Genomic DNA, 25305 nt, shown 5'->3' on the forward strand with positions numbered 1-25305 from the left:
GCCGCCTCCACCACCATCAGCCCCCACGCGCTCGACAATGTCGGCTCGCGGCGGGGTATCGCCCCCCACCTCCACGACCTCCTGGTCGAGGAGCACCACCTTGGGCCGGCCCCCACGATCGCGCTCCCTCACCGATGATGGTTCAAAAACCATCGCCTCCACCACCATGCCCTCTGGCATCTCACACCAGGCCGGCTCCATGCCGCCTCGCGGCCACGCCACCGCCGCGTCGGTCCAAGCCCGGACCGACGCCGCCTCCAGCTCTGCCTCGGCCCAGTTCCTGTCATGCGAGGCCAAGGCATCGGCATCGTCCGGGTCTAGGCCGAGGTCCAAGTCGCCTCGTCCCTCCTCCCCAGCCAGACCGGCGAGGTCAGACTGGCTCCTGCGGAACGCGGTCCCCTCGGTGGCCGCGGCCTCCGCCGCCGCCCTTGCTAGCGTGATCGGCGACCTGAAGAAGAAGGCAAAATAAGCAAAAAAGACAGGAAATCCAGGCGCAAGCGGTGAACAGAACTTACCCCGTCAAGACCGGGACTGGGGTCGGCTTCGCGTGCTTCTTCTTGGCCGGCCTTCCGGGCTCGGCCGGGTCTGCTGCGCGCTTCGATCCGTGGGGTCGCGGCGCGATGCTGTCCTTGCCATGCGGGCGGCTCGGCCCCGCCCCATGTGAGGACCCGGCTCCGCCCGCATCACCGCCTCCCCCGCCCAACGCCGCTACACCAAGCAACCGACGTCAGCATCGCCTTCACCGCGACACGGGCAACAAATCAAGACAAAATGAAGAAGAGAAAGACTCGAAGCTTACCGGCTCGGCGCATAGCGCCAGCGTCAGACTCGGCCACCTCCTTGCCGCCTTGGGCCGCGGGCTCCTCTGGTGCCACCAGCGCCACCTGTAGAGGAGCCCGGGCGTAGGGATGCTGGCTCGCATTCAGAAGAACCTCCCGCGACGCATTGGGACAAACAAGAAGATGTGCGGCAGCAAAGTAAGGAGACCAGATGCTCACCTGCGGCGCCGGGTTTGCCTGGCTATACGACGCCTTGCAGAATCGGCAATCCTCTCCAAGATTGGCCCTGGAGATGGCGTTGACGGCGCACGCGGCCTGCTCCCCAGACAGCCGCGTCGACCCCATTCGGTTGGGGTCCTGCAGGCCGATCATCTCGCCGATGAGGCAGGAGCGCCTCTGAAGCGGGAGGATCCGGCGGGTGATGAACGCGGCAAGAATATTTGTGCCGGTGAGCCCCTCCTGCGTCCTCATCACCGTCGCCCGCTCGCAGAGGTTGACGATCTCCTGCGACGGGCGCCGGGGCGAGTAGCCCCAATTCGTCTTCGCCCGCGGTGGCGCCATGGCGAAAGGGGGGAGATTGATGTGGTCCGCGCCAAGATTGCGGACGTAGAAGAAGGAATTCTGCCACTTCTTGGCAGAATCCTCGAGCGGAATCTTGGGGAAATCTGCCGTCGGCCGCTTAGAGATGACGGCAGCGCCGCAGTCGGTGAACTCCCCGGCCGACGGGCCCTGCTGCTTCAAGGAGAAGAAGCGCGCCCAGAGGTCGATCGTCGGCTCGACCCCCAGGTACCCCTCGCACAGGGTCACGAAGCCGGAGAGTTGGACGATGGCGCCCGCGCCGAGATGGTGCGGTTGAAGCCCGAAGAACTCCAGAAAGGCGCAAAAGAAGGTGCTCGCCGGCAGCCCGAGCCCGCGCTCGAAGTGGGTAAGGAAGACGACGCGCTCCTGCCCCTCGGGTCGGGGCCTTTGCTCGCCGGGCGACAGGCGGACACCAACGTCCGTCTCCCGCGGCAAGCACAGCGAAGCTCGAAGCTGCGTGATGTCGTCATTGGTGACGTTGGAACCCATCCAAGAGCCCGACGGCAGCGCCATGGATGGAAGCGGAAGGAAGAAGGACGACGGAGAAGAGCTCTGCTCGGGGCTGCGAGCGCAGCTGTGCGTCAGTAGCAAGGAGAAGGGCGAGAGCAGGGGGCAGGAGGGCGCGAGCGAGAATAATGACTGCCGCCCCCTTGCCCCCCACAATTTATAAGCCCCGGTTCAAACGTGGGGAAGTGGGATCGTCTGCACGCGCCCGTTCCACTACCCCGCAATAAGTGCGCACGTACACACGCACTAACTGCGCGGGGAAGTGCAACCGGCCCCCAGACGCCGCAATAAATCCACACGCGTGGCCAAGGGCGCGAGGCGAGCCCCCGGCCCGTCGCCCGATCCCGTCACACGCGTGGCCTGTCAGGCCCCTCCGGCTTCCGAGCACCATGTGGCGCCAGCACGAAGCCCGAGGGATCGCCTCAAGATTCGGCGGACTCCTCGGTTCCCGCCACGACCGGGACGCCGCGGTCTGGTTTCTGAAAAAACCGGCACACGGTGGGTGTTGTCGGACCCGGCGTTCGCAGATTCCGCCTTGCTCAAGGGGGAAGCTGCGAAGGCCCACTCATCCAAGGACGGCGGACCTTCACAGCTTCGGGGACTACTATCGGGGGGATGAACCCCGGGCAGGCAACGGAACCCGGATCTGTTTCAAAAACAGCATGGCCCACATCGCCTCGCAAACCGGCGTGCGCCAGGCCGGGTCGCTCGACCCGGCAAGGCGCGCAACCCAGCCAAGACCCTCGACTCGGCAAGGTACTTCAACCCGGCCGCAGCGGCTGGCGCAAGGCAACTCAACCCGGCGCAGCCTTGGCTTCCCCAGTAAGCCAACCCACCCGTGGCGTTCACGGCAACCCAGCCACGGGTCAGCTCCCGTCCCATCCAGGACATACGATGGGACGAGACCTCAGTCACTAATGACCAAGACTACAGTGCCCCCGCCCATGGGCGTGGTCAGCCAGAGCGTGGCAACAGTGCCCCTTACCTACCCGCTGACCAGGGCTGGCACGGCAATAGTGTTCCCGCCCTTACCGCTGATGACAGCAAGCGGAGGCCTGACGGAGAACACTGTGCGTGACTCTACCCGGCCACGCCATGACGAACGACAAGACGGCGCACAGTCCCCCTATGCACGCGGGGCCCGCACCTAGGGGAACCCGGCGAACCACAAGCCCCCAAGCGGGACCCAGCCCGGCACCCCGGACACCGACCATACGGACCCACCGACTTGGCATATTACCATTGTAACCCTGGGTGGGTTGGTCTATAAAACCCCCCAGGAGTCTGCGCCAACGAGGAGAGAGGACACAAGATATTCAACAGAGACATATGACACACACGGCATGCAAAGCCACACGAGATAGAGCAAGAGAGATAGGACTAGCCACCACATAGCGACACCAAGGAGAAGGAGCAGCCGGAGCCTTGGCCAGCCTCCTTCCTCCTCCAAACAGCTCCAGGAGCAACATTGTACTATCAACCATCCAACTAAACTCGGCAGGACTAGGGATATTATCTCTCCGGAGAGCCCCGAACCTGGGTATGTCCGGCGTCCCGCGCCCGCGCATATCAACCTCGCCTCCGAAGCCCACCAGCACCCTCGAGCCTCCTCCTCTCTTTAGCCATCCCTTAGCATCTGCCGTGCGCCCACCACGACACAGCTAGATGGCTTCTTATCTCTCTTTGATTCTCAATACCATGTTCTCCTCGATGTTCTTGGAGATCGATTCGATGCAATACTCTTTTGCGATGTGTTTGCCGAGATCCGATGAATTGTGGATTTATGATCAGATTATCTATGAATATTATTTGAGTCTTATCTAAATTCTTATATGCATGATTTGATATCTTTGCAAGTCTCTTCGAATTATCGGTTTAGTTTGGCCTGCTAGATTGGTTTTTCTTGCAATGGGGGAAGTGCTTAGCTTTGGTTTCAATCTTGCGGTGTCCTTTCCCAGTGACAGTAGGGGTAGCAAGGCATGTATTGTATTGTTGCCATCGAGGATAAAAAGATGGGGTTTTCCTCATATTGCTTGAGTTAATTCCTCTACATCGTGTCATCTTACTCAATGTGTTACTTCGTTCTTTATGAACTTAATACTCTAGATGCATGCTGGATAGCGGTCGATGTGTGGAGTAACAGTAGTAGATGCAGAATCGTTTCGGTCTACTTGAAACGAACGTGGTGCCTATGTTCATGATCATTGCCTTAGATATCGCCATAACTTTGCGCTCTTCTATCAATTGCTCGGTAGTAATTTGTTCACCCACCGTAATATTTGTTATCTTGAGAGAAGCCACTAGTGAAACCTATGGTCCCCGGGTCTCTTTTCCATCATATAAGTTCTCTTTTACATCATACTAGTTTCTGATATACTATTTTGCAATCTTTTACTTTCTGATCTATAAACCAAAAATACCAAAAATATTTACTTTATCGTTTATCTATCTCTATCAGATCTCACTTTTGCAAGTAACCGTGAAGGGATTGACAACCCTTTATCGCGTTGGGTGCAAGTTGTTTATTGTTTGTGCAGGTATTCGGTGACTTGTGCGTTGTCTCCTACTGGATTGATATGTTGATTCTCGAACTGAGGGAAATATTTACTGTACTTTCCTGCATCACCCTTTCCTCTTCAAGGGAAAAACCAACGCAAGCTCAAGAGGTAGCAGGAAGAATTTCTGGCGCCATTGCTGGGGAGATCTACGTCAAGTCAAGCCATACCAAGTACCCATCATAAACTCTTCTCTCTTGCATTACATTAATGCCATTCGCCTCTCGTTTTCCTCTCCCCCACTTCTAAAATGATTTTCAAAAAGATTTGCCTTTTTCTTCGCCTACTTTCCATGTGTCTTTTTGTTTGTGTTTCCATGTGCCTTCTATTTGCTTGCATGTTTGCTTGCTAAAAATCCATTGATATGGATCCACTTAAAGTGTTCTACTTGGATCATCTTCGATCTATATGTGCTCGTGCTGAAACCCCAACTAGTTTAGTTGAGGGAAAATCTTCAGATGAGCATGCTCATTTTGTGCGTCACCGTTTGTTTGAAAAAGGGAGACTCTTATGGAATCAAATAAACAGTTTGTTGTGTTATGCTTGGAATCTTTGTGAAATTTATGATTTTACTTGTTGCTCTAAGAACCCTAAAAAACACCTTCCCTACCTATGTGAGTTTAATGATAATGAAATCTTATCTTCTTATGGAAAGGGTGTTTATAGTTACTATGATATCGAATAAATTGAAGAATTTGTTGCGTTTAAGGGTGCTTATGAAGTTGCTTCTTTGATTGAAAAGTATGATATTACTCCCTACAAATCTGAAAATTTTGACATACTTAAATATTCCTCTAGTACTTCACTTATACCTTTTTAGAGCACGGCGGTGGCTTTATTTTATAAAAACTAACGAACTCTCATGCTTCACTTATATTATTTTGAGAGTCTTTTGGAACAACATGGTAATTTGCTTTGGTTATAAAATTAGTCCTAATATGATGTGCATCCAAGGGGGATATAATAAAAACTTACATAAAAAGTGCATTGGATACTATGAGAAGTTTGATTCTTTATGATTGTTTTGAGATATGAAGATAGTGATATTAGAGTCATGCTAGTGGAGTAATTGTGAATTTGAGAAATACTTGTGTTTAGGTTTGTGAGTCCCGTAGCATGCACATATGGTGAACTATTGTGTAACAAATTTGGAGCATGAAGTGTCTCTTTGATTGTCATCCTTTGTGTGGAGGTCGGGATTGCGCGATGGTTACCTCCTACCAACCCTTCCCCTAGGAGCATGCGCATAGTGCTTGGTTTTGATGACTTATAGATTTTTGCAATAAGTATGTGAGTTCTTTATGACTAATGTTGAGTCCATGGATTATACACATTCTCGCCCTTCCATCAATGCCAGTCGCTCTTGTGCCGCGCAACTTTCGCCGGTACCATACACCCACCACCTTCCTCAAAACAACCACCATACCTACCTATTATGGCATTTCCATAGCCATTCTGATATATATTGCCATGCAACTTTCCACCGTTCCGTTTATTATGACACGCTTCATCATTGTCATATTGCTTTGCATGATCATGTAGTTGACATCGTATTTGTGGCAAAGCCACCTTTCATAATTCTTTCATACATGTCACTCTTGATTCATTGCACATCCCAGTACACCGTCGGAGGCATTCACATAGAGTCATATTTTGTTCTAAGGATCGAGTTGTAATTTTTTGAGTTGTAAGTAAATACAAGTGTGATGATCATCATTATTAGAGCATTGTCCCATGTGAGGAAAAAAAGTGGCCAAAGAAGCCAAAATAAAAAAGAGAGGCCAAAGAAGCCCAAACAAAAAAAAGAGAAAAAGAGAGAAGGGGCAATGTTACTATCCTTTTTCCACACTTGTGCTTCGAAGTAGCACCATGATCTTCATGATAGAGAGTTTCTTATTTTGTCACTTTCATATACTAGTGGGAATTTTTTATTATAGAACTTGGCTTGTATATTCCAATGATGGGCTTCCTCAAATGCCCTGGGTCTTCATGCGCAAGCAAGTTGGATCCACACCCACTTAGTTTTTTTTGAGCTTTCATACACTTATAGGTCTAGTGCATCCGTTGCATGGCAATCCCTACTCACTCGCATTAATATCTATTGATGGGCATCTACATATCTCGTTGATACGCCTAGTTGATGTGAGACTATCTCCCTCTTTTTGTCTTCTCCACAACCGCCATTCTATTCCACCTACAGTGTTATGTCCATGGCTCACACTCATGTATTGCGTGAAAGTTGAAAAAGTTTGACAATACTAAAGTATGAAACAATTGCTTGGCTGAAACCGGGGTTGTGCATGATTTGAATATTTTGTGTGACGAAGATGGAGCATAGCCATACTATATGATTGTACAGGGGTAAGCTTTCTTTGGCCATGTTATTCTGAGAAGACATAATTGCCTTGTTAGTATGCTTGAAGTATTATTGTTTTTATGTCAATATTAAACTTTTGTTTTGAATCTTTCGGATCTGAACATTCATGCCACAATAAAGAGAATTACATGGATAAATATGTTAGGTAGCATTCCACATCAAAAATTCTATTTTTATTATTTACCTACTCGAGGACGAGCAGGAATTAAGCTTGGGGATGCTTGATACGTCTCCAACGTATCTATAATTTTTTATTGTTCCATGCTATTATATTATCTATTTTGGATGTTTAATAGGCATATATATATATGCTATTTTATATTAATTTTGGGACTAACCTATTAATCGAGAGCCCAGTGCCAGTTTTTGTTTTTTTGACTGTTTTAGATTTTCCCAGAAAAGGAATACCAAACGGAGTCCAAACGGAATGAAACTTTTGCGATGATCTTTCTTGGACTAGAAGCAAACCAGGAGACTTGGAGATGAAGTCGGAGACACAACGAGGCGGCCACGAGGGTGAGAGCGTGCCAAGGGGGTAGGGCGCGCCCCCTGCCTCATGGGCCCCTCGTGGATCTCCTGACCTAGTTCATTCACCTATATATACTCTTATACCCTAAAAACATCCAGGGGAGCCACGAAACCACTTTTCCACCACCGCAACCTTCTGTACCCGTGAGATCCCATCTAGGGAACTTTTCCGGCGTCCTGCCAGAGGGAGATTCGATCACAGAGGGCTTCTACGTCAACACCATTGCCTCTTGGATGAAGCGTGAGTAGTTTATCACACACCTACGGGTCCATAGCTAGTAGCTAGATGGCTTCTTCTCTCTCTTTGATTCTCAATACCATGTTCTCCTCAATGTTCTTGGAGATCTATTCGATGCAATACTCTTTTGTGGTGTGTTTGTCGAGATCCGATGAATTGTGGATTTATGACCAGATTATCTATGAATATTATTTGAGTCTTCTGTGAATTCTTAAATGCATGATTTGATATCTTTGCAAGTCTCTTTGAATTATGGGTTTAGTTTGGCCTACTAGATTGGTTTTTCTTGCAATGGGGGAAGTGCTTAGATTTGGGTTCAATCTTGTGGTGTCCTTTCCCAGTGACAGTAGGGGCAGCAAGGCACGTATTGTATTGTTGCCATCGAGGATAAAAAGATGGGGTTTTCATCATATTGCTTGAGTTAATTCCTCTACATCATGTCATCTTACTTAATGCGTTACTCCATTCTTTATGAACTTAATACTCTAGATGCATGCTGGATAGCGGTCGATGTGTGGAGTAATAGTAGTAGATGCAGAATCCCTTCGATCTACTTGACACGGACGTGATGCCTATGTCCATGACCATTGCCTTAGATATCATCATAACTTTGCACACTTCTATCAATTACTCGGTAGTAATTTGTTCACCCACCGCAATATTTGTTATCTTGAGAGAAGCCACTAGTGAAACCTATGGCCCCCGGGTCTCTTTTCCATCATATAAGTTCTCTTTTACATCATATTAGTTTCCGATCTACTATTTTGCAATCTTTTACTTTCTGATCTATAAACCAAAAATACCAAAAATATTTACTTCACCGTTTATCTATCTCTATCAGATCTCACTTTTGCAAGTAACCGTGAAGGGATTGTGTTGTAGGGTGGAACCCTATGTGGAGATCTTTCACGAATTGGAGGGGAAATCCCCAAGAACACGAAGAACACGAAGAACACAAGAGAGGGGAAGCACTCAAATTGACTAGATCCAGTCACACATATGCTAGATCCAAGAACACACAAGAGGTCAGAATGAATCCAAGGACAACAAAGGAAAGATACAAGGTACTAATTCATCCCAATCCTATGAGGAGAGAGGTCTTGATGATCCTATGATGGGGATCCTTCCCAAGATGGGGGCTTGATATCCACTAGGGATCTTCTCCTAGGAGGTCTTGATCTCCTAGAGGAGTGGGTACAAGGAGCAAAGCTCACTAATGTCTCTCATATACTTTGCAATCCTTCTAATGAGATAGGAGGGAGGTACTTATAGTCTAGGGACGGACTAGGAGGGGGAGAGGGATTACATGGGCAAAAACCCCAAAAGGCACGCAGGCCCTCGGAGGGGTCTGGGCACCCGGGGGTCCTAGGCCCGGGCACCCGGGGTAGACGCAGGGGCCTGGGCGGTCGAGTCCGGGCACCTGGGGGTCCAAAGCCCAGGCACCCGGGTGGCGCTGGAGGCTGGCGCGGGAGGGGTCGGGCACCCAGGGCTGGCTGGAGAGGGGCGGGGCACCCGGGGGTGATGGCCCAGGCACCCGGGCAGGTGGCAGCAGCACCAGTGGGAGGGGGTCGGGCACCCGGGGGTGATGGCCCGGGCAGGTGGCAGCAGCACCAACAGGAGGGGGTCGGGCACCCGGGGGTGGCCTGGGCCGCGGCTGGGCCACGTGAGGCCGGGCACACGGGGGCGGCTGGGAGCAGCACCATGGAGGGGCCGGGCCTCCGGGGCCAAAGTGCCCGGGCACCTGGAGTGTCTAAAGCCCCTCCTTCTTCTCTCTTGTCGCTCCTTTCTCCTTCATGCCGTTGGTGCTCTTCCTCCTCTGTGGATGCCTGAATCTCCGTCCTCGTTTCCTCCCGGTCATCTCCTTGGTACCTAACAAGGCACAATGTTTCTGTTTGAGGTAGAATCCGACTCTTGAGTGAATCTGAATGAAACTCGAAGAGGAAAGAGTTAACCTCGGGTCCGACGGTGCGTGCACATGCTCTTGTCGATGGTCCATGAGGTGCTTGACGAGTTGTAGTAGAGTCCATGGGGATGAGTGAGGGATGCTCCGCATCATCTCCCCCCCCCCCCTTAGGAGAGATCCGTCCATGGATCGTGATCTTCATCACCATGGGAAAGAGAGGGCGTCGCCATGTAGAAGTTGACACCCACCAAGTACTCATGATGTTGAAGCTCGAAATGGGCACTCTCCAATGTTGCACCGTCTTGTGATTCCTTCAAAAGTAGCAAATATAACAAACACTTCAAAAAACAAATGTGGTTAAAGTAAGTGCTAAACCAAGCATTCAAGAGGTGATTCACCAAACAAGTGTAGTCATCAAGTATAGCATGTGGTGTGACAAGGTATTGTGACATGTCATGTAAGCACATAAATTGAGCACAATCAAGGACATCATGGAAACAAGCATGTAATGTGAGGTAAAGATGCTAAAACGGTTGACAAGAGAACAAGCATCAACCTCAAGATCATAGCAAGCATGCATAAGACTCTCAATGAACGGTCAATGGTAGGCATAAGAATCATTCACAACACCAAATGAAAGGCAATGTCTAAACACATGGGTCAAGTGCAAGACAATACAAGCATAATGTGCATATGGTGTGGTGAAGATAGTGTGGCACTCAACACAAATGATATAGCAATTCTGCAACATGTGCGAGGCAATCAAGGCAAGCATGTAGCAATCAATGGGACATGGCATATGTGAAGGAATGACATTGTTGCAACCAAACATGTGATAGGAGCAAGTAATCCAAGAATTGGATGCAACATGAGAAAGCATAGAAATCAAGTCATGCAAACTAGTGGAGCTAAGATGCAACACACTAGAGGAACTCATGGCAATCATGTCACGTGAGCAAATAATAAGCATAGACAATGCACATGACATATCGCAAGCACGAACTCAAAGCCAGATCATAGTATCATCATAGGCAGGGGTCATAGGTAGAACATGGCAATAACAAGCGATATCTCCACCAAGCTTGCAAATACACATACAAGTGGTAGAATAAATCATCATGTGTAATGCAAAGCATGGGTCACAAATGCATATCAAAGGCATAGGAATGAGCATATTATGCAAAGTGAACATGGCAAGATGGGAATATAATATGTAATGGACAATAACCCATAGCCAAGTGAGGGCCATGTAGAAGAAATGCACAAAGTCTTTGCGCGAAGAGAGAGGTGGGAAAGACACTCCAAGGGATCCCAAGTCACCGTTGCTCTCTAGAGCTCGTTTTGCGAGGTTGACAAGTATTCATGGGTACCTACACAGAAGAGACACAAACCAAAGAAATTGTGTACGTGGTAAATATACACATCATCGATCATGATGTGTATGTGCATGTGTGAGTTAACACAAGATAAGCATCGCTCAAAGAAATTTGATGCATGGTATAAGAACATGTCATCCATCATGAAAGTTATGTATAACATGATTGGGATGCGAATCTAGCATGTAAGTATATGACACATCACTAGCATGTTTATTCACGGGGAGCATATGGTGCACACAATCAAGGGAATTATGCAAAGAATGGGATGTAGCAAAATCTCCTAATGGGTATGAGGAAACTATGGGGGTCTCCTCATGAGCAATAGCGGAAGCATAATATGGAGAATATGAACAACATCCAAAACAATGCATATCCAAAGCTAGGAGGTCATGGCATGGCATATGAGATAAATGATGCAAATGGAGCATATCAATATCGTCACAAGAGAAACAAATGCCAACAACCATGGGATTTCATCTATGCCATAAGTGCAAATTGGTTTTAGTTTGATGGCATATGCATAGTCACTACGATGGGATTGCAAATATGCCATATTGTTGATCTCATGCATAGCATATGTCAAGTCAAGCGGATTGTCAAACATGATGTGACCGAGAGAATTGTCACAAGAAATCCTATGTAACATGGCATCACAACTAATAGACTCCACATGAGAATCATCATACTCATCATGAATGGGCAAATCATCGCATGGGGAAATCGCACTAGCATGAAGCATGGAAATAGGTGGATCAACATCATGCAAGCAATCAATGTCAAGAATGTCCACTAGTGGGACTAGAACATCACCTTCACCTATGTTACCTTGTTCATTCCACTCAAGTGGTGTAGGTGAGGTGGCAAAGACCAAATGGTGGTCATCATCTTCATCTTGATGGAACCATGTGGGGGTGCATCATATTCCACCATGGCCATCGTCTTGTCCATAGGAAGGACGAAGTCATCGCGTATCGGCGCATCATCATATATGAGACCTAGCACCAAAGGAGAAGACACAATAGAGGTAGAGGTTAAGTCGTTAGAAATCATAGTGGACTCACATGCCCTATCAACTACCTCACTCTCTCTATGTGGTGGTGGCTCACTCACTCCCTCAAGGTAGGTGCACTCAATGTCACATATGGTGGAGTCACTCAAATCACTAAAGCGATGGTGGTGGTGGCTCTCCTCGCATGGGAATTGTGGCAACTCATCATATATGGGGCTAGTGGTGAAGTCACTCTCACTCTCAATATGGTGGCACAAGTCACTCAAGTCATCATATGTCGCCGTGGTCGAAGGGAAAATCCCATGCTCAACCATCTCGTCGTCGTTGCCGTGGATGAAGGCCGAAGATGGCACATCATCGCTCTCCTCCATGACCGAAGGGAAAATCCCATGTTCGATCATCTCATCACTGTCGTCATGGATGAAGGCCGATGTAGGCGTACTCGTCAGAGGTAGGCGAAGATGCCGTACGTCCAAAGACAAAGATGTCTTGATAACACTTGGCGAAGATGTCGAAGTGGTGGTAGTAGCCGTAGCTTCCTCTCGGTGGTGACGGTGTTGTTGTAGTCGGTGGTGCTCTTCGTCGCCATACACCTTGGGCTTGCGGTCGTCTCGAAGATGATGATGGTGCCGCGTGGTACTTGCATCTTGTGGCCGCTCTGAAGACTTGCGACTTGAGCGTCTCCGCCTTGAAGATGACGAAGAGGAAGAAGACTTGTAGTTGGCCCACATGTGTCGGATGTCATCCAATTGTGCATCCAACTTGGTGTCGATGTAGTCCCTTGTCCGTGCTTCGATTTGTTGAATGTCGATGGTAAGTCGCTCAATGCCTCGCATTGCTCATTGTAGACCGAAGATGGTCGTTTTGGTGATGTAGTTGTTCGCGCCATCGTTGTCGTGGAAGACCGGAGATGAAATGCCTTGCCTATCCTTCACAAAACTCGAGCAAATGTGAGTGGAAGAAAGGAAAGAGCTAGACCAATGTACCTCATCCAATGTTGAAGATTGATCAATGATCACTCAATAATGTATCAAGGAAATAGCACAATTTGTACCGGATCTTGTCAATTCTCACACCTACACAAGTAAGGCTTATGGTGGAGCTCGGTGAGGATAGTGGCACAAAAATTTGATGCAAAATGTTAGCAAGAGTCAATAATGTTGAAAAAGATTCACAAATTCGCAAGTGAAACAAGTAGACCAATAGCAATATGTGGCACACGGAAACACACACACGGATAGATAAATGGGGTCATGCAACCAAGGAATAAGCACAAAGTGTGGAATCCACAGAAAACGCTCGTGTTGCACAACTCAAGAGAGACGCTAGCACGATTGCTCAATAGGCGGATACGACACTTGTGCACAACCTATAAGATGCAAATTGTATGAGCTTTCTATCCCAAGTATGCTATGTGTATGATGTTCGTGATGTTCTTCTCAAGGTGATCCAAGATGATCAGATACGACAATCTTATGTGCGATGTGGTATGATGCTATGGCACTTGCTTACAAGCTCTTTGCTCTCTTTTTGCTTAAAATCTTATTCTCTTTTTTTTATATGGCCACTTATGCTAAATGCACAAACCAAGATAGCAATTGTGTATATGCGGGGACAATCTTGTGACACAAGGGATGATATGATGATACCAAGATGATACCAATATGATATGGTATATATGCAATTGAAGGTATGGATCACTAATGTGCACAAGTAACGTTGCCGGCAATACTCAAATGGCTAGTCTCGATAGGCAAGTGAAGCAAAATGGGCTAAGGGGTTAACAATGTAATGGCAAGAATGTACAAAGATGGGATACCACGATACCAAGGTGATATGGAGGGTACCGTTCTTGCTTACGGTTAGGGTGTCAAATTGGTGAAGTGGTCGATGTCGAATCCTTGTCGAAGGTGAGTGGCGGTGTTGTCGATATCGAACCGTTCCTAGTTAGCCGAAACACCCTGGGAAACGAAAAAAACCGCAAACTCAAAATCTCAAAGGAAAATGGCAAAAGGTGGTAGTGGAATGCGTTGGTGGTTCCGGAGTTAGCAATGCGGAAGTGGTGGTGGTGGTTGATGACTAAGCAACGGTCCCTAAGTAGCCGAAACACCTTAGGAGACTCAAGTCACCACTCAAGCAACCGCAAATGCTAAATGGAGCAAAATGGGTTAAGTTGCGGAAAGCGATGGTGGTTTTGCGAATGACATGGTGGATGGCCTATGCAAAGATTCCAAAATGACAAATTTTTTATGGAGTCAAAGGTGTTGGAACCTATCTATATGGATTGGGGATGTCAATAGCTACTCAACGAGCTAAAGAACGTCAAAATCGGAATCCGGGAGCAAAAGTTATGACCGAAACGATTTTTGTTGGTGGGCTATTTCTGGGTGGTGCGGGTGCCCGGGGGTGGAAGGTGCGGGCACCCGGGGTGGTCAGCGGGGTTGGTCGGGGGGTCCGGGTGCCCGGGGTTTGAGGTCCGGGTGCCCGGGGGTGACGGATTTGGGCGGAAATTCGTGGAGAAATGAAAGAAATTGGTGGATTTCGTGGAGAGAAAGGTGGAGATGGATGGGGGGGGGGGGAAAGCTAGATCCACTTGAAACCAAGCAAATCCATGGATCAAATCCAACAAAATCTCATCAAACCAACAAATCACAAAAAATGGGGCTATTTTTGGTGGGGAATTTTCGAATTTGGGGAGGAGAGAGGTCTTGATGATCCTGCGATGGGGATCCTTCCCAAGATGGGGGCTTGATATCCACTAGGGATCTTCTCCTAGGAGGTCTTGATCTCCTAGAGGAGTGGGTACAATGAGCAAAGCTCACGAATGTCTCTCATATACTTTGCTATCCTTCTAATGAGCTAGGAGTGAGGTACTTATAGTCTAGGGACGGACTAGGAGGGGGAGAGGGATTACATGGGCAAAAACCCAAAAAGGCACGCAGGCCCTCGGAGGGGTCCGGGCACCCGGGGGTCCTAGGCCCGGGCACCCGGGGTAGACGCAGGGGCCTGGGCGGTCGAGTCCGGGCACCCGAGGGTCCAAAGCTCGGGCACCCGGGTGGCGCTGGTGGCTGGCACAGGAGGGGCTGGGAACCCGGGCCCTTCGACCGGGCACCCGGGGCCGGCTGGAGAGGGGCCGGGCACCCGGGGGTGATGGCCCGGGCACCCGGGCAGGTGGCAGCAGCACCAGCGGGCCTCAAGGCCGGGCACCCGGGGGTGGCCTGGGCCACGGCTGGGCCACGTGAGGCCGGGCACCCGGGGCCGGCTGGGAGCAGCACCATGGAGGGGCCGGGCCTCCGGGGCCAAAGTGCCCGGGCACCCGGAGTATCTAGAGCCTCTCCTTCTTCTCTCTTGTCGCTCCTTTCTCCTTCATGCCCTTGGTGCTCTTCCTCCTTCATGGATGCCTGAATCTCCATCCTCGTTTCCTCCCGGTCATCTCCTTGGTACCTAACAAGGCACAATGTTTCTGTTTGAGGTAGAATCCGACTCTCAAGTGACTCCGAATGAAACTCGAAGAGGAAAGAGTTAACCTCGGGTTCGACGGTGCATGCACGTGCTCTTGTCGATGGTCCATGAGGTGCTTGACGAGTTGTAGTAGAGTCCATGGGGATGAGCGAGGGATGCTCCGCATCAGATTGACAACCCCTTTATCACGTTGGGTGCAAGTTGTTGATTGTTTGTGCAGGTATTCGGTGACTTGTGCATTGTCTCCTACTGGATTGATACCTTGTTTCTCAAACTGAGGGAAATACTTACTCTACTTTGCTGCATCACCCTTTTCTCTTCAAGGGAAAAACCAACGCAAGCTCAAGAGGTAGCAAGGTAGTAGCCATGTCTTACATGTGGAAAGTGACGATTCGGGGAGGAGCGAGTTCACCTTGTTTCCAATGGCGTATGTTCGAGGTCTCGCCATATGTCCTCTTGGGGCTTGGAGAGTAGTCAGAGTGTACATGGGGATGGACGTGGGATGCTCCGCATCAGAGGGCTTCTATATCAACCTTGCTGCCCCTCCGTTGATGTGTGAGTAGTTTACCACAGACCTACAGGTCCATAGCTAGTAGCTAGAGGGCTTTTTTCTTCTCTCTTTGATCTTCAATACAATGTTTTCCTCGATGTTCTTGGAGATCTATTTGATGTAATCCTTTTCTGCGGTGTGTTCCTTTAACAATAGCAAATTGGGCTCGCAAAATCCCAAAAGCTCTCTCCACATCTTTTCTAGCTGTCGCCTGAGCATTGTGAAAATAAAGATTTTCTTACCTTGCGGTGTCGTCAACAACTTCACAAATGTTTTCCACCTTGGGTGATGCCATCCACAAGATAATAACCATAGTTGTATGTATGACCATTTGCTACAAAATCCACCGGTGTAGTTTCACCATTTCCAATCTTATTCATGAGTGGTGATCTATTAAGAACATTAATGTTTCAAAAATCCAGGCATTCCAAAAAAGCATGCCAAATCGAAGTCTCCTGATCGGCCACCGCTTCAAGGATTATAGTGAAGCCATTTTTCTGGCTGTGGAATTGTCCATGCCATGCCTTAGAACAGTTCTTCCAACTTCAATGCATGCAATCTATTAAGCTAAGCATACATGAGAACCCGCGAGCTTTGTTCATCTCCAAAAGCCTTGCAGTGTCTTCAACATTGGGAGCTCTCAAATATTCCAGACCAAACACTTGCACAATTCCGACTGCGACACGCTTGACACACACAATGGCTTGACTCTCACCCATGGCCAAGTGGTCATCAACTATGTCCACCGAAATACTATACGCCAACATACGTAAAGCGGCGGTCACCTTTTGAAAGGTGCTACGCCCGAGTTCTCCAGCGGCATTCCAGCTTTGCTGAAAAACCCGATCATGGCTCGCCAGTTTCTCTGCAATGTGTTTGAACAACTCGATGCTCATCCTAAAACGGCCCGCAAGTAGGACTCGGAGTATGTGAAATTCTCCACAAATTAGTTCCTCATCAATCTGTTGTGGGCATCGATCCTATCCCTCCACAATTTCTGACGATCGATAACTGAACCACCACGCTTCGGCTTTTTATTGACGTGCATAGCTAGGATCATTGCGATGTCCTCCTCCTCTTGAATATTATATTTTTCGTTGGAAGAATCGTAGGACAAGGTCATCTACAAAGTTGAATTTAAATTAATTTAAAACTACAAACAACATGCACCAAATTCATCTAAAAAAATGAAGTTGAAGCAATAGATACCTTGCAAACCTTTTGTCAAACACCTTGTAGGCGCCAAGCTACAAACGGCCGTCGGAGGAATGGTGCGCTCGAGTGGCGGCGATGAGGTGAGAAGGTGGAGGAAGCAGCAACGGTGCACAGGGATAGGCGGGGGAAGCTCCACCGGGTCACCGGAGCAAATGGGGAAGGTGCGGGCGGCGGAGCCAGCGCCTGAAGGTTTTAGATCTGGTGGTTGGTGAGATTCGCGCGCCCGATTGCCATCCCAGCGCGCGGGAGCAGGCGCAACGAATAAGCCGCACGCGATGCCGTTTTCCCAGCACGCTGAACCAACTTTACCGCACACAATTTTAGCGCGTCTGCTGGAGCGCCGGTTTTGATCGCACGCAAAATAATCATTTTTTACAGCGTGCGGCTAAGATAGCGCGTTTGTTGGAGATGCTATAAAAATTGCCCTCGAAATCAGAGGAGGAGGGCTCCAGATCCACGAACTGAGCAAACTTTGACGCCAAAGTTTGACCATACCATGATAAGCTTCTGGAAGATTTGATCTGCGCCCATATGTCCAAAGTGAATAGCTCAATCCGCGAGGGTTTGCAGGTTTTACCGCGAGGGCCAGCTCAACATGTGGAGTTCGGTCGGAGCCGAGCATTTCCCAAACGGCCGTTACATTTTCTTGTGAGGATCTCGAACGGACCCTTAGGGTGTGTTTGCTTTCGATCACGGGCCAGAATGGAACGGGTCCATTCCGTCTCTGGGCCTCGTCCTCGTGTTTAGTTGGATCAGGGACCGGAACCAACTCGTCCTCCTGAAACGAATATATAGTCAATATGCCGAACGCACGCGTTCCTCTAAATCGGAGGAATCACGCGGAACGGCCTCTCGCGAGGCGCTTTCACCTCCCGCCGCCGGCCGCTTCTCTCCCTCGATACGCGTCGCCGACCGCTCATCTCCTCCCCCCGTGCCGCCTCTGCTCCTCTCCTTCCTCCGCGCCACCGGCCGCTCATCTCCATCCCCCGCGCCGTCCTCTGCTCCTCTCCTTCCTCCGCGCTGTCCTTTGCTCCTCTCCGTCGTCTCCTCGTCAATTGGCTTCAGGCTGGCGGATGCGTGGCTCGCGGCTGTGAAGACGGGCGCCGGCATCCAGCGCTCAGCCGACAGCTGGAGAGGCGGGCGACCGCGGCCGGCTTGGGTGCCAACAACGGTTCTTGACTTTTGCAATTGTTCTGTCTATTTGTACATGCTTGTTAAGATTAATGACAAATTTTGTTGTCTATTTGTACATGTTTTCTTTTGCCTTTTGCAATTGTAAATTTGTGCGTGTATATTATATATAGACTAATGATGTCGTTTTATTGGAATTATTGTGAAGCAAATTACAAATTATTGGCGATGAAAAGAAAAAGAAAATGTTGTTTTGGAATTTAAATGAAATGCTTCTCAAAATACAATCAATTTTGTATATATTGACAAAAAGTAAACACCAATTTAAATATTTTTCATTCCATTTCATTCCACCAACCAAACATTGAGACGTAACCATTCCATTCCACCTTGTTATTCATACTAAACACAAAGATGGAACCATTCCATTCCCATGGAACGAAACCATTAAATTCCATTACACTTTGTTCCTGAACCAAACACACCCTTACAACACACACGTTCAGCCTGTCGTGGCCAGCCCATAATCTGTTGTCTGTCGGGCCAATCGGCCCATTCAGACCTGGCCTTCCCAATCGGGGTTATAACAGGTCCGGTATCAGCACCGCCAATCGTGTTGGTACGGGGCATCCAGTGGACCAACCAGGCCGAGCTTACCAGCTTCTAGGGCTACCTTCTTCCCTTCATCTCCACTCCCGCACACACGCCGGCCACCACTAGGGTTTTACCGATCCGCCTCACCCCACGCCGGCCACCACCAGATCCCCTCCGCCCTACGCTCTCACCGCTGCCGACGATGGTGGGATACGGGATCCAGTCGATGCTCAAGGATGGGCACAAGCATCTCTCGGGCCTCGACGAGGCCGTCCTGAAGAACATCGGCGCCGGCCGCGAGCTCTCCGCCATCACCCGAACCTCCCTTGGCCCCAACGGTGAGTGCCGTTCTCCCGTTCCCTGCATCTTTGCCGCGGTTTGGTCAGTGGAGCTTGTCGGATCTCGGCGCTCGATCGATACCGGCAGTCGCGTGTAGGTTGTTAGTCTAGCAATGGTTAAGGGCGTGGCCGCGTGGCCCGTTTTGTTGTGATTCGCAGTTTTGTACAGTAGTGGTAGATGCAGAGAAGCTCCACAGCTTTTCTTTTTTGGGCGCATTATTGATGAGTTGATTCTGTTTCAGGAATGAATAAGATGGTCATTAATCATCTAGACAAGCTCTTTATCACGAATGATGCTGCAACAATCGTGAACGAGCTTGAGGTCCAGCACCCTGCTGCTAAGCTCCTGGTGCTCGCTGCCAGAGCGCAACAGGAGGAGATCGGAGATGGAGCTAACCTCACCATATCTTTCGCTGGTGAACTGCTCGAGAAGGCTGAGGAGCTCATCAGGATGGGACTGCATCCAAGCGAGATCATCATTGGGTACACCAAGGCCATTAATAAGGTATTTACCGGCCAATAACTAGGCATTGTATTATAAATCCTGTCATGTGATTGTGGGCGACTCCTGCTTTTGTTTAATCTTTCTGTTTGCAGACGCTTGAGATTTTGGATGATCTAGTTGAGAAAGGCTCTGAAAATATGGATGTCAGGAACAGGGAGGAGGTCGTGTTGAGGATGAAATCTGCTGTTGCAAGCAAGCAATTTGGCCAGGAGGATGTGCTGTGTCCACTTGTCGCTGATGTAGGCTAATCCGTGCCACCTTACATGAGAGGAAATATTTTTATTCCACATCAAGGAATATATACCACTAATATTTGGTTTGTTTCATCTGTTTATCATGGCTTTTCAGGCCTGTATCCAAGTTTGTCCCAAAAATCCGGCAAACTTTAATGTTGACAATGTTAGAGTGGCAAAGCTGGTTGGAGGCGGCCTTCACAATTCTTCTGTAGTTCGTGGGATGGTTCTGAAAAATGATGCTGTTGGGAGCATTAAAAAAGTGGAGAAAGTGAAGGTGAGCTCGAAATTGTACACTATGTTAATTGTGTGTTTTTGTCGATTATCTGTGTGTATCTGTTTTACTGACAATAATACATTTTCTTATGTATAAGCAGCTCCCACATTGTAGAGTACTAGCATACAATAGGTGCTGTCAATTCCTAACGGCCTATCTCAGACCGCCCACCATCTAGAGTTTATTCTGCTATATGTATTTTCCCACCAAAAATCGAAGTTTTCAGTAACTCAAAATTGAACATTTTTAAAGTTTTGCTCGAGTTATGATGATACTGCTTTCTCTTTAATGTTGGTTGCTTATATTATATAAAATGCCTTTTGTGGGTTTCATAGTATTTTCTAGGTAAGTTAAATGATATCCATCTCATCTTATTAAACATTTAAGCTTAGTTGGTGTTCTGTAGCTATCTTTTACTCATAGCAACCCTGTGAACCAACCTGGATGGCTTATATGAGCTTTTATGCATACATAGATGATCATTACTTGTTTATGTTCTGCTCTGATCATGGACTGCTGTTTATTGTCTAATTACATAGATTGCATCATTCTTGAAATCTCCAATTCCAACTGTGTCTTCGTGAATTGATTCACTGTAGATGCAACTGTTACATTATTGTACAATGATGCGGTCCTGTTAGGCTTTTCTGTTAACCAAACTTCATGCATTGCAATTTTTATTTGCTGTAACCCCTCTTTTATGCATGCTTTATATTTTATGTATGATTTTTTTGGGGTACCTGCCATTGTTCTAATTTTGTTTCATTCTTTAGGTTGCGGTATTTGCTGGTGGTGTTGACACTTCTGCAACTGAAACAAAGGGAACTGTTCTTATACATTCTGCTGAGCAGGTATGCTAGTTGTATGAGATAACCATCCATTTTTTGTTTGTATACTTTGCTGGTTTACTGCACTCAGAAAGGGTTATACATGGTTTACTTCCGTCTTACAAACATGTGTAGTAACCTGATAACACACATGGTGGTGATGTTGTGCAGCTTGAAAACTATGCTAAAACTGAGGAAGCAAAGGTGGAGGAGCTTATTAAATCTGTGGCTGATTCAGGTGCCAAGGTTATTGTCAGTGGAGCAGCAGTTGGCGATATGGCATTGCATTTTTGTGAACGTTACAAGTCAGTATTTCGCATCTTACATGAAACGTCATCTTGGTTTAGGATGGTTTTTTCTTGTGAAACTTCTTTCTACATTTTGAGATAACCATCAGTTGGAGGTTGTAATAGTGAAAGACATCTCAAATATAGATTTATTTTTGTAGTACCATGATTTGGTCCTACTTTACAAGTGATACTTATAGATATTCTGGTTTACAGGCTAATGGTTCTGAAAGTCAGCTCAAAGTTTGAGCTTCGAAGATTTTGCCGTACTACTGGGGCTATAGCACTTGTAAGTTCTGGGTTCAAAATCTGTTTATTGAATAGCAATAGTAACTTTATTCTGATGCCATGTGCTTTATGAAAAACAGTTGAAGCTTAGCCGACCAAATGTGGACGAATTAGGATATGCAGACTCTGTTTCAGTGGAAGAAATTGGCGGTGCTCGAGTATGTTTCATGCCTTCATGCTTTCATGAGTAACATTTTTGCTTGCTCAACGCTCTTGATTTGCTTTATAGGTGACTGTTGTCAAAAATGAAGAAGGTGGAAATTCAGTGGCTACTGTTGTCTTGAGAGGCAGTACAGATAGTATATTAGATGATCTTGAAAGAGCTGTCGATGATGGTGTAAACACGTACAAGGTATGTATGTGATGCAGGTTGAAACCAATCTCCTTGCATTGTTTTGATTTTGTAATGCTCCATTATCGTCTGATTTGTGAAATGTTATCTAACTGTTGGTGTTCATTCCAGTCAATGTGCAGGGACAGTCGGATTATCCCTGGTGCTGCTGCAACAGAAATAGAACTGGCAAAGAGATTGAAGGAGTTTTCTCTGAAGGAAACAGGGTAACTATATTTGTTTGAGACAAATAAATTTCATATATACATGTAAAAGGGCACATCTGAAACATGAGGTTACAAAGATGGTTCTGTTGATTAACCACCTTCAACTGAGCAAATTTTATTATCGCATGCATTTCCAGTACAATGGCAAGAAATATAGAAGTCCTATTGTGCATCTTCTCCTGGTTATTGGGATATAAGGATAGATGGAGTGGTTGCATCTGAAGTCCAGATAGGGCCTTTTTGTTATCTAGAATGTGTTTTAATAAAAACATTTGTTTGTATTCTTTGTTATACTTTTGTAGGACTCGAGACATATTTGATATGTGAACTGTGTTCTTGCTATAATTACTTTTTAATATGTGAACCGTGTTCATGCTATTATCACTTTTTGTAGTTGTTATGAAACTGAATGTTGTTACTTATACATCTTTCCCTTTTTTACACTATCTGTTCGTCAATTATGCAGGTTGGATCAGTATGCTATTGCAAAATTTGGTGAAAGTTTTGAAATGGTTCCAAGAACATTGTCTGAAAATGCCGGACTTGGTGCAATGGAGATAATATCTTCCCTCTATGCTGAGCATGCTGCTGGCAATGTGAAAGTTGGCATTGACTTGGAGAAAGGTGCTTGCGAGGATGCCTCAATCATGAAAATATGGGACCTCTATGTTACAAAGTAAGCGTTACTGAACATCTAGTTGCCAATACGTGTGGAAATCCTGCTAGAAGCCTTTGCATCTGTCTTTATGCTGCTTGTAGCTAGTAGCAATCTGCCTTGTTATGATGATAGCATATACTATTAGGACCCTGATAAGTGTCACACGTGTGAGCTGAAGGAGGTTGGGCCACACGCCCTTCTAGCCACCCATTGTGACACGTCAGCCTTTTCTTTTTTCCACACATGCATGCAAACAGGAAAGTAAACTGACGATGTCAGCAGGAATCTTTTGGATTTTCAAACTTTAAAATGTTTTATCTCTCAAATGAAAAATCCGATTGAAAAACCGTTTTGACCATTAAATCCGCCGCGATGAGAACTTCAAAACTAGATCCCATATTGATATGTTTTGATGATATTTTTTGGCGGTCAAAAGTTGCCATGTCTATTGCACATAAATTGCCATGGTGTTTACATTGAAGTTGCCATGATGTGTTTCAACTACTTTTTCTTCTATGTTTAAAGTAAATGTTGACATGTTATAAAAAAAGAAATTAAGAAACTAAACTTGCCATGGTGAATTACTAAAATTTGCCATGATCCATGAAATAATTTTGGCATGGTTCATAATTAAAAGGAAATCCGTTGTCAATTACTTTAAAAATGCATGGTCAATTACTCAAATTTGCCATGAACCAGAAACTAAATTTGCCATGGTGAATTACTTAAATTTGCCATGATACATGCACAAAAAATTGCCATGGTTCATACAAAAATAATTTCCATGGTCAAAATACTAGAATTACCATGGTCAAAATACTAAAATTGCTAAACTAAAATTGCCACCAGGAATTATTAAAAAATGCTATGATCCATCAATTAAGTTTGCCATGGTCAATTAATAAAATTTGCCGTGAAAAGTAGTTGAAATACAATGCTAGTTTAAATCTAGAAGAAAAATAAAATAGATGAAACATATCATGACAACTTTAGTGTAAACACTATGGCAACTTCGTAACATCATGGCAACTTTTGACCCCTCAAAAAAAGTCATCGAAACATATCAATATGGGATCTAGTTTTGAAGATCTCGTCGAGACGGATTTAATGTTGAAACGGATTTTTAGTCGGAATTTTTATTTTAAGAGATAAAACATTTTTTAAGTCTGAAAAACTAAAAAGATTCTGCCGATGTCATCTGTTTGATGTGCAAAATAGATGGTAATGGAGGCGTTTGGACCATGTTGCTTCGTGCCACACGTGTGTGACTTATCATTTGGGTACTATTATTACCGGTTGGTGTCCTTGATATTGCGAAAATGCTACGTTAAGGAGTCTTGTACATACTCTGCTTTTTATACCCAGTTAAATAATTTGTGTTATCATCTATATGTTCCATGCTTTCATGCCCAGTTTATTAATTTGTTTGTGTATTTAAAGTGCATACGTAGGTTGTTTGGCCCCACTTAACCTTTTGCATTCAATCAGGTCCTTCGCTCTAAAATACTCAGCAGATGCTGTATGTACTGTTTTACGGGTTGACCAGGTAGGATTGTCAATCTTCTGTGTCATCTTCATATACATAAAATTATGGTCGTTTATTCATAGGCTAATACTTATGTGGAACACAGATCATTATGGCAAAGCCAGCAGGAGGGCCGCGGCCCCCCCAACAAGGTGGCATTGATGAAGACTAGTTTTCTGTGCACTCTTGTTTCCTGTGTATCATGCTGTGGGATTTTCATGCAGAAGACGGTCTCTGTTTCATCTTATCTAGGTTCAATTCGAGTAATAGATTTTGTCTGCTTGGGTTTCATGGTTGGCGGGGCAGCATGCTTTAGCTGATGTCTTGCGGTGTATTTGCGAGTTCCTCTGTGGTACTGTCTTACCGGTGTATCACATGATAACTAGAGAGATTTGTTCGTCTAGTTTATCATACGAACCAAAGCTTGTCTTGAAAGATTTTGTTTGTAAAATTCTGTTGTGTTAGTCCTTTGCCCTTTAATTAAGATAGCTGTTTGTTTGAGTTTGTCTGGAAGGATGACATTTTGCAGAGTGTTGCTGGACAATGTGTTTGCCCGTCGCTGTATATTCATGTGAGAATGTATTTTCTTAGGTGCCGATGACTAACTTAGTGCTGTTGCTTCTACGTATAAAATTGCTGCGGCAAACTGACATGAACTAGCCATTACGGTTGGTATACCTCAGAAATGAAACGCAAGAACAGCACAGTGACAGGTCGAGTTACTCAGATTTGGAAGTACTGTAGACCTAGGGTTTAGCCGTTGCTATTGTCACCCACCAGCCCCTGTTGAGTCTCCCAGGAGAGCCCCTGCCCGGCCTGATCTCGAAAGTGGATCCTCTAACATGAAGAAGGGAAGTCACCTAAGCTACAATTCCCTAACTTCCCTCCTTCACTTTCATATGATTTAATCCTAAAATGACTTGAATTAATTTGAAGATTACAAATCTACTTTATACATGTACAAAAGTTGCATACAAACAAAATTATGGTGTAATAAGATTAA

At 46.6% G+C, this 25305-nt stretch overlaps 1 protein-coding gene across 1 annotated transcript; it reads left to right on the top strand.

Annotated features, from left to right (window-relative positions):
- The first annotated feature begins 18818 nt into the window (after positions 1–18818).
- Positions 18819–24803, top strand: LOC123092146 (T-complex protein 1 subunit theta). The gene is made up of 13 exons (XM_044513841.1): positions 18819–19144; positions 19387–19649; positions 19742–19888; positions 19998–20159; positions 20933–21010; positions 21158–21291; positions 21490–21562; positions 21642–21719; positions 21791–21913; positions 22025–22119; positions 22586–22795; positions 24266–24323; positions 24409–24803. The coding sequence occupies exons 1-13, from the start codon at positions 19009–19011 to the stop codon at positions 24472–24474; spliced, it is 1623 nt and encodes a 540-aa protein (XP_044369776.1). The 5' UTR covers positions 18819–19008; the 3' UTR covers positions 24475–24803.
- Positions 24804–25305: the final 502 nt, after the last annotated feature.

The sequence above is a fragment of the Triticum aestivum genome, chromosome 4B, assembly GCF_018294505.1.
Source record: "Triticum aestivum cultivar Chinese Spring chromosome 4B, IWGSC CS RefSeq v2.1, whole genome shotgun sequence".
NCBI lineage: Eukaryota > Viridiplantae > Streptophyta > Magnoliopsida > Poales > Poaceae > Triticum > Triticum aestivum.

What these genes read in the sequence shown, in the direction of transcription:
- LOC123092146 (XM_044513841.1), top strand. Translation starts at nt 19,009, where the DNA reads ATGGTGGGATACGGGATCCAGTCGATGCTCAAGGATGGGCACAAGCAT. An exon ending in CATTTTTGTGAACGTTACAA is followed by an intron (nt 21,292 to 21,489) that starts GTCAGTATTTCG and finishes TCTGGTTTACAG; the next exon opens with GCTAATGGTTCTGAAAGTCA. An exon ending in CTGTTTTACGGGTTGACCAG is followed by an intron (nt 24,324 to 24,408) that starts GTAGGATTGTCA and finishes TGTGGAACACAG; the next exon opens with ATCATTATGGCAAAGCCAGC.